We start from the raw sequence: 10,016 nt of genomic DNA on the forward strand, positions 1-10,016 counted from the left end.
TGTTTAGCACAGACATTGTAGGCCAAAGGACCTGTTCACGTTCTGTACTTTCCTATATTCTACCTCTAATCACTAACATTAAAAACTGTTAGATATTTTGAAAATTACCTGTAGATGTAAAAATTCTCATTGTGCTGACTGACGTAAATAAACCTTTTTTTATCTCTTTCCTCGACGGAGATGTGACTTTTTCCTTATCATATCTCCGTCTGCATTGCAGCCTAACATCGTGGAGCTGGTGGCCTCTTGCTGGGGATTGACCTCGGGAGCTCCAACCGCAGGAACCTGTGGATTTAACAACGTGGAGCTTGCAGACCCTTTGTCAGGGATCGACCTTGGAAGCTTCAACTGCGGGAGCCTGCGGACTTTAACATCGTGGAGCTCAAGGTCCCTGGTTAGAGACCGGCTTCGGGAGCTCCAAGCAGCAGGAGCTTCGACCGCCCCGGTCATGGGAGCTTCGATCGCCCCGACGTCGGAGCTTCGATCACCGGCTGCGGGAGTTTCATTCACCCCGACTGCGGATGGTTCGACTCCCCCAACCGCGGGAGGAAAAGGAAGAAAGAAGATAAGACTTTATTGCCTTCCATCACAGTGGGGAATGTGGAGGAGCCGCTGTGATGGATGTTTATGTCAAATTTTTATGTAGTTGCGTGTTTTTTCGCTTTTTTGGTATCATATCATATCATATCATATATATACAGCCGGAAACAGGCCTTTTCGGCCCTCCAAGTCCGTGCCGCCCAGCGATCCCCGTACATTAACACTATCCTACACCCACTAGGGACAATTTTTACATTTACCCAGCCAATTAACCTACATACCTGTACGTCTTTGGAGTGTGGGAGGAAACCGAAGATCTCGGAGAAAACCCACGCAGGTCACGGGGAGAACGTACAAACTCCTTACAGTGTAGCACCCGTAGTCAGGATCGAACCTGAGTCTCCGGCGCTGCATTCGCTGTAAAGCAGCAACTCTACCGCTGCGCTACCGTGCCGTGACTGTATGGCAAACCAAATTCCTCGTATGATTTACATACTTGTTTTATTTTCATACTTGGCTAATAAATTGAGGTTGCAATTACAAATCTCGGTTAAGTATCTTGCAAAATCTTGTGAATAAAGACAAAATCTTGTAACAACTGTTGGAACTGTGAGATTGTCTTGAGCTGGATGGCATGACGTTGCCTGGCAACAGCAGCCCTGAGGAGAAAGCAAACTGTTGATAAAGCTGTGTTGTTGAAACCGGAAGTTGTTGCGGCCACCAAGATGGCGGCTCTGGGGGTTGACGTGGAGGACGAGAGTATCCTGGCTTCGATTTTCAGGGACTCTTTCTCAGAGAACTGGAGGGAGAATCCGGATTTCACGCTGTATCTGTCGGAGCTCAGTACGTACGGAGTGGACAAGCTGAACCGCGAGCCCGAGCGCCTGGCGGAGGAGCGGGCCCAGATCCTGCAGCAGACTCAGGAACTCGCTTTCTGCAATTACAAAACCTTCATCAAAACGGCGGAATGCACCAAAGAAATCTACCGGGACTTCGGGCTGGTGGAGAAACACGTCTCCGCCGTGTTGGACAAACTGCCTGGGCTGAGCGAGAAATGCAAGCAGTTCATCATGGAGACGGAGGAGACCGGCGCCAGCAGACGAATGAACAGCTTGACCCTCAACCGCCACACCGAGATCCTGGAAATCCTGGAGATCCCGCAGCTCATGGATACCTGCGTTAGGAACAGCTACTACGAGGAGGCCCTTGAGTTAGCCTCTTACGTAAAGAGATTGGAGAAGAAGTACTCTTCTATTCCTGTCATACAGGTACTGCTCTCCTTTTTTTAAATCCCACTGACTCCGCAAAGCCACTGACTCCCACAGCTATCGAGACGACACTTCTTCCCACTCTGCTTCCTGCAAAGATTCTATCCACTACTCCCAATTCCTCCGTCTATGCCGCATCTGCGCCAAAGATGAGGTGTTCAATACCAGGACATCCGAAATGTTCTCATTCTTTAGGGAACAGGAGTTCCCCTCTCCTCATCATAGATGAGGCCCTTACACGTGTCCCCTTGGTGCACCCCCCTTGATCTTATCTTTCCTTGTCTTTCACCCCATTAGCATACAGCACATAATCTTGACATTTTTGCCGTCTCCAACGGGATCTCACCACTGGTCACATCTTCCCATCTTCACCCCTTTCTGCCTTCCGCAGAGACCGCTCCCTCTGCAACTCCCTGGTTAACTCATCCATTTCCATCCAAACCTCCCCCACCCCCTCCTCCCCTGGTACCTTCCCGTGCAATCGCAGGAGATGCAACACCTGTCCCCATACCTCCTCCCTCAACTCTGTCCAGGGACCCCGACAGTCCTTTCAGGTTAGGCAGAGGTTCACTTGCACCTCCTCCAACTTCATCTACTGTGCCCGTTGTTCAAGATGTAGACTCGTATATCGGTGAGACCAAACGTAGACTGAGCGATCGTTTCACTGAAAACCTTCACTTAGTCCGCCTGAACCTACCTGATCTCCCGGTTGCTAAACACTTTAATTCTCTGTCCCATTCCCACACTGACCTTTCTGTCATAGGCCTCCTCCATTATCAGAGTGAGGTTAAATGCAAATTGGAGGAATAACATCTCATATTTTGCTTGGGCAACATGCAACCCAGTGGTATGAATATTGATTTCTCTAACTTCATGTAACCCTGGCATTCCCTCTCTCTCCATCCCTCCCCACCTAAGTCGCACCAACTTCTCATTTTGACCCAACAAACAGCTAACAATGGCCTGTTTCCTTTATCATTATTACTTTTTTTACATATCTTTCATTCATAGTTCTATATCTCTCTACGTCATTGTCTATATCTTCCCTTTCCCGTGATTTTCAGTCTGAAGAAGGGTCTCAACCCGAAACATCACCCCTTCCTTCTCTGCAGAAATGTTGTCTGTCCTGCTGTTACTCCAGTTTTTTGTGTCTATCTTCGGTTTAAACCAGCATCTGCAGTTCCTTCCTACACATTTAGTCTCCTTTTAAACTTGGCTAAGAATAACAATTTGTTTTGCTTAGATGTAAGACTGGAACTGGATACAATCGAGTTGTTATGACACTTAAGATAGGTTTATTCGACCCCAGACCCATAAGCCCACTGTGCTGACCACCAACTACTCATTTACCCTAATGCATCCTCTTTTATTGTCCCCAAGATTCCCATTAACTCCTCCAGTTTGTACCACTCATCCATGCACAGCATGTGCAAGTTACAATAGGCAATTAACTTGCAAACCCACACATCTTTGTGATGTGGGAGAAAACCAAAGCACCCAGACAATGTTTGGGTGGTCACAGAGAATGTGCAAACTCCACACAGGACCTGAGGTCAAGATTGAACCAGGGTCTCTGATGCTGTGAGATAGCAACTACACCAGCTGTGCCAATGATTGGCATACTGCGCATTGAAAGCTTTATCCGTTGCAGTCTTTTTTGCTCTCTTTGGTTATTCAAATAAGATCATGTAAATAAATTTATTATAAAATGTTGCAAAATTGTAAAACATCTTTTATAACGTTTCTCACACAGGGAATAGTGAACGAAGTATGTTCCTCTGCACAGTTGATGTTAAACCAGCTCATCCAGCAACTACGCACCAACATCCAACTTCCAACTTGTCTCCGGGTCATTGGCTATTTGAGAAGAATGGATGTTTTCACTGAAGCAGAATTAAGAATAAAATTTCTTCAAGCACGAGATGCCTGGTTGAAATCCATACTTGGTTCCATATCAGACAGTGATCCTTATTTCCACATAACTAAGACAATTGAAGCTTGCCGAGTTCATCTGTTTGACATCATCACTCAGTATCGTGCCATTTTCTCAGACGAAGATCCACTGTTGCTTACCAGCAATCACATTGTGAACGAGAGTGCCATTTTTCATGGCTGGGTGGTGCAAAAGGTTTCTGAGTTTCTGGGAATCCTGGAAATGGATCTTGAGAAGGGAGTTGGTAGCCGCTTAGATTCATTACTAGGCCAATGTATGTATTTTGGACTTTCATTTAGTCGTGTGGGTGCAGATTTTCGTGGACAGCTTGCCCCGATGTTTCAAAAGGTTGCTATGAATACTTTTGTGAAAGCTGTTCAGGAAGCTATGGAGAAGTTTCAAGAAGACATGAATTTGTATACCTTAATCTCTCCTCCATCTATGTTGGGGAGCACCATCCATATGACTCTGCCAACTGAACAGCCAGGAACTCTGCAACCTCCAATGGTGCTTCTCGACTTCCCTCCATTGGCATGTTTTCTAAATAGCAATTTAGCAGCTTTTAATGATCTTCGGCTCTGCTGTCCTATAGCACTTGCACAGGAAGTAACAATCTGTTTGGAGGAAGCCCTTGTGAAGGTATTCCGTCTATCATTGCAAAAGCAGCAGACAAATACTAATGCAAAAATCTTTTAAGATAACGTGCTAATGAGTAGGTTTGGACACACAAATGTTGCTGTGTTCTCATGTCTGCACCGATCAGCAATCCCCGCATATTAACACTACCTGACACACACTTGTGAGAATTTTTACATTTATACCAAACCAATTAACCTACAAACCTTTACCTGCATGGGAGGAAACTGAAGATCTCAGAGAAAATCCACGCAGGTCACGGGGAGAAAGTACAAACTCCACACAGACAAACACCTCTAGTCAGGATCGAACCCGGGTCTCTGGCGCTCTATGGCAGTAGCTTCACCGCTATACCACTGTGCTGTCCAAAATGATGGAGCCAGTGCAGTGTTTTTCTTTAAATATCAAACAATGGTTTCACTGTACTTTTGAATGAATACTTTATTATCTCATGTGACAAGTCACAGTGAAATTCTTTGCTTGCATACCCAAGGTATGCAAATAGTCACCCATAACGGGCGCTTACAAAGTACCCACGCACCATGTCCCCCTTTGTTCTCCCCTCCCTCACGGCGACCCCCCCCCCCCCCCACGCCGGGTCCTCCTTTGTTCCTTCCCATGGTAGCGGCGTCCTCATTTCCACGTCTGTCCTCGCCTATCGGTCAGTGCCGTCATCGACCACCGCACCACTAATGCTGCCGCCGAGTCCCCTCCATGGCGTTGACCCAGGCCCCAGCCGTGGGCTCCGCAGACCGCGAGGCTCCACCTCCGGCCCGCGAGACTCCGGCCTCAACTTCTCAGCGGCCCTCCAGAATGCATCGTTTAGAATGCACCATCCAAGAAATGTCATAACTATTCCAATTTTCTTCCCTGAATATAATTAATTACTAATATAGAATCTGTTTTCATCTTCGCTTGATTTGGCCACCTGCATGCCCCTGCATATTCCTTCATAGTCCAATCACACCTCTATCATTCATTTCGTAGATCCATTCAATAGAGCTCTCAGATATGAATATCTTTGCAGGATAAGTTAAACACTGTTTCCCCCAGTTTTTTTAATATACTTCGGTGAACTGTTTCCTGCTAATTGCCATCGAGAGAACTTCATTATGTTTCAAATTTACTTTACCTGATCTAATCCTTGATTTTTACTTTCTTGAATTTGTCCATCACTGCCATTGAATTTTCAGACTTCCACAACTTTCTGATTATAAAACCTCTTGGAATTCAATTCTCTTTGAGCTGTTCTGTCCATGATTCATCTGCCGGAACAATCCCATTCTAGAGTATTTATTCTTTTTGGCATACGGGGTCATTGGAAAAGCCAGCCAGCATTTGTTGTCTAAAATCCTTTCAAAATATCCTTCAGGACAGTAATTAAAGGTGACTTGATCTTGGGAATGAATTCCTTGAAGTTAGCATATTGTACCGTAAAACTGATCTTTAAAATTTTTTGATAAAATTTGAAGGTTTGTATAATCATTATGAACTATTTTAAGGGAATGCAGCGAGGAGGGGAGATTGCATACCTGACCTGGGCTGTATGCTCTCTTAATCAGCTGTAGCAATTGGAGCCACATGGAGCTGCTTTCCTTCAGTGTAGAATTTGAACAGTTTGCAAAAATTATTTGCTAATTCCTTTTTCCTTCCTAGGTTACAAAGCTAATTCTTGCTTTTCACCGAGCAGAGGAAACTGCCTTCAGTGCAAAAGAACAGGAGCTGTTTGTCCAATTCTGTATTACGTTTACCGAAGATCTAGTCCCCTATTTGAACCGATGCTTACAGCTGCTTTTTCCACCAGCACAACTAGCACAGATTCTTGGTATGTTCTTTCCTTACTTTATCTATATATCTATATACTAAAACTCTCATTTGTTTGTTCCTGAACTACAGCCAAAACGGTACACGATAGCGCAACAATTTTAGGCCCACCTTACTCACCGTCGTCCCTTTGGTGCTAATGGAAGAAGTTTCATTGAAATCGGTTATATTTTTTAAGTTATTCACATTTTAAAGTTTAAATCTATCCTAGGGAGGGAGGGGGTAGAGGGAGAAGGAGGGAGGGGGGAGAGAGGACGATAAGGGGGGTTGAGGGGGATGGAGTAGGGGAGGAGGGGGAGGGAGGATGGGGGGGAGAGGAGAGGAGAGGGTGCTGCACCAATGCAGGAGAGGTTTGGGCTAGTATATATTACAAAAACTCGTGTGTTTGTTTGGACATACCCGAAATACAGCCAAAATGGTACACGATAGCGCAACAATTTTAGGCCCACCTTACTCACCATTGGCCTGCGGTTCAAATGGTTGTTATATTTTAAAAGTTGTTCACTTTTTAAACTTAAAAAAACACCTTTTAAACTTTAATAAATCCCTTTTCAACTTGCCCTGCCCATCAGCTGCGCCTGTGCAGTAATACCTCCGTGTTCGACTTCACAAGTAAAACCCAACAGGTTCGCGCCTGCACAGTTGGGGCCCATCGATCTAAATCTTACGTACGATGGCAGCTGGATCCGCGCATGCACAGTTAGGGGAAGGTTGCCGCTCAGAGGGGGGCGGGACCCGCCCGAGTGACGGGAGTGGCAGCCAATGAGGGGGGGGGTTCTCCTGCTGCTGGCCGCCCCGGGCCGGGGTGAGTGGCTTCCTCTCCCATTTCCTCGCCCCTGGCCCTGGGGGAGTTTTAAGGGGGTTGAGGGGGGATGGAGTGGGTGAGTGTCGTCAGTTGGGGGAGGGTTGCAGGAGACGTTTGCACGGAGGGTTGCCGGGCCCGCAGGAGAGGGTTGAACCCAACGGGTCCACACCTGACTAGTAATGTATAATATTTCAGTTATATTGCATCAATGTACAGTAGTTTAACCGCAGTCCTGCAACATACTGGTAATTGTATATCTTATGTATTGGCAGGTGTTCCTCCCACTCAGATTCATAAATATGATTCCATTGGTTGCATTAATAAAGGCGTTATTCTGGATCTGCTTGATTTTATTCTCCCCAAAAAAGAAATTATAATTCCACCCAAGAAAAGTCTTGATGAGGAACTGGAAAAGATCCTGACAGCAGAAAGCACATTGCACAGGCCTGGATTAGAGACAACAAATGAGGTTCTAAGTGAACAATACTCTCCAGTCATGTCTTCGGTCGAGCTGAGTGACAGAACAGAGGAAATAAAGCCCGGCTTGTCTGATGTGGATGGACAGAGAGCAGAAAATGCTTTGTCGTAATCTTTGTTGGTGTCTGTTTTGGTTAGAAATTGTGACTGGTTATACCAATGATTGGGGTCTGAGAACACTGGCTCATTAGAATGCCGAAACTGGGAAATAAAATATGTTGGTAGATAGCCACGGTGAGTTACGAACTTATTTTTTATTCAACACATCAGATTTATTATAAGTTCTTAGTTGATAAATATAATTTTACTAAGTAATGAAATTAGACTCTTTTATAATCATCATTTATAAGCATTCTGGTATCAGTAATTGCATAAAATGTAACTGATTTATTGTCAGATTTTTAAAAAGTTGGTCTGAATTGTCTGGTGGGTGACTGTGACAGTGTGTTATACTACTCCTCTCCATTAGTAGGCGACACAAATGGTAGAATTGCTGCCTGACTACTCCAGTAATATAGGTTCAGTCCTGATCTCTGGTGCTGTGTGGTTTTTGCATGTTCTCCCTGTGATCACACGGGTTCCGTCTCCCCCAGACATTCCTAATATGTGCGAGGTAGGTTAATTGGCCACTACAGATTGCTCTAGTATACATTTAAGTGCTTGAATCTGGGAGAATAAAATGGTATCAGTGCAGGATCACTGCAGACCTATTGGACTGAAAGGCCCGTTTCCATGCTGTATGACCCTATGAGTTCATATTGGAGCACAAATGGGCAGTTTCCAATGATCAATACTACAGAAATGTACAATCTTGTGCAGACACCATGAAATTCTACAGTTGTGGAGCCAAAAGCTGGCACTTCCCTGCAGGAAAGTTGATATTTGAACAGATATTTCAAGCCCTTTATTTTTCCTTATTTGGGTCCTTTTTTTAAAGTCCTGTTCTTCCTTTTATAATATTAAATCTAATGCTCATGATAAAATATTGAATAAACAATGTTTGTGTTTTACCTCATGAAATCATTATTTGGGGAAAAAAAGTATCAACATTAAATCTGATTTAGATAAGCAACTAGAATGACACTGCATCTTTTTAATAATTGGTTTTGTGAGATTAAATTTACAGGGCTTTCTTGGAGCTGTTCTAAAAGCATTTTACAAAAGGGGGCTGGGAATTCTGAAATAAGTGTTAATTGCTATTAAACAGTTATTGTATGTAAGTGTGATATGATATGCAGCAAGATTGACATGAGACTTAATAAATTATGTTACTTAAAATTCCAGAAGCAATTTTTTTTTCAGTATTTAAATGTAAGATGGAAGATGTATTGAGAAAGTAGAACTAAACTATTTAATCATGCTAAAGAAACAAGCAGTTAAAATCAAGTTTGAAGGGCCTTCACCCGAAACATCACCCATTCCTTCTCTCCCGAGATGCTGCGTGACCCGCTGAGTTACTCCAGCATTTTGTGCCTACCTTCGAGTTAAACTAATTAGTTCTTCACCCGATGCAATAAAGCTACAGATTTGAGTTTTATCAATTGAAAAGTTTTATCTAATCAGATTTTCTCTCTAAATGTACTGTAAATGTCAGTTGTTCAGCCTTAGAGCAAGTATGTTTCATTTGTAGTTAAGATGGCACAGACCTCTGCCACCTATGTTGTTTACAGTCGCAAGGCCTCAGTTTCTTATGCTTATCCTAAATAACACAGAGCCACAGTCAGACAACAGTTTAAAAACAGTGCGGCAGACGGGTCTGTGGAGTTGGGGAGTGCATGGGAGACCAGATGTCACTGTACAAGCTGAGGAATGGTGGCTGCCAACTGTGGCAGTTCCATTGCTAGATGATGAACTTGCTTCCAATATCTGGAAAAGCATGCACTGAGACCCTCTGACCTCCCTACAGAGCCCTGGGAGACAACAATCCAAATCAAAAAGTATTGGGGAAGAGTTAACAAGCAGCTGAAAGTTCTGGAGTTTCCAAAGGTTTGGCAGGTCTTGTTTAGGACGATGCCTGAGTGACATTACAGGTGGGATGGGGAATGGCTTTGAAGGTGTTTAAATTATGTTTTATTTTTAATTGTCTACTGTATATTGTGTTGTTATCCTTGCGAGCAAAGCGCCAAGGCAAAGTCCTTGTATGTATACATATTTGACTAATAAAATTTATTCCATTCAATTCAAATTAATGTTGGAAAGTGCAAGCAACTAACAGCTGGAAAGTGGCAGAATCAAGAGGAATATGACTAAAAGAGCTTAGAATGACCAGAGGAGGAGTGACTGAGAAAAGGTGATCAGGGTAGGTATGAGCTGAGGAAAAGGACATGCATCTGTGTGCTTGTTATATCCTAGTGATGCCTGGCCTCCAAACCAGGGGTCAGGCCAGTGGATAGGTTTTAGGCTGGAATATGAGTGCTGTGTGCTTATATTTCCCACTTTGAACTCTGTTCACTGGAAAATTTTAAGCCTGTTACATGGTAGTGAAATTGGTTATAGTATTAAAAGTAGCATTAAATCTGGAAAAAATCTGCTA

The 10,016-nt window shown here is 44.0% G+C and overlaps 1 protein-coding gene across 1 annotated transcript; it reads left to right on the forward strand.

The window, feature by feature from the left end:
* The first annotated feature begins 1,241 nt into the window (after window positions 1–1,241).
* cog8 (component of oligomeric golgi complex 8) lies at window positions 1,242–8,761 on the forward strand. Its single transcript, XM_078400815.1, has 4 exons — window positions 1,242–1,808; window positions 3,562–4,380; window positions 6,034–6,202; window positions 7,279–8,761. The coding sequence occupies exons 1-4, from the start codon at window positions 1,266–1,268 to the stop codon at window positions 7,593–7,595; spliced, it is 1,848 nt and encodes a 615-aa protein (XP_078256941.1). The 5' UTR covers window positions 1,242–1,265; the 3' UTR covers window positions 7,596–8,761.
* Window positions 8,762–10,016: the final 1,255 nt, after the last annotated feature.

The sequence above is a fragment of the Rhinoraja longicauda genome, chromosome 6 (genome assembly GCF_053455715.1).
Source record: "Rhinoraja longicauda isolate Sanriku21f chromosome 6, sRhiLon1.1, whole genome shotgun sequence".
In the NCBI taxonomy this organism is placed as follows: domain Eukaryota; kingdom Metazoa; phylum Chordata; class Chondrichthyes; order Rajiformes; family Arhynchobatidae; genus Rhinoraja; species Rhinoraja longicauda.

Excerpts from the sequence above, each read along its gene's own strand:
- cog8 (XM_078400815.1), top strand. The coding sequence starts at position 1,266 with ATGGCGGCTCTGGGGGTTGACGTGGAGGACGAGAGTATCCTGGCTTCG. Across the intron at positions 4,381-6,033 it reads TGGAGGAAGCCCTTGTGAAG|GTTACAAAGCTAATTCTTGC; the intron begins GTATTCCGTCTA and ends TTTCCTTCCTAG. Across the intron at positions 6,203-7,278 it reads ACAACTAGCACAGATTCTTG|GTGTTCCTCCCACTCAGATT; the intron begins GTATGTTCTTTC and ends ATGTATTGGCAG.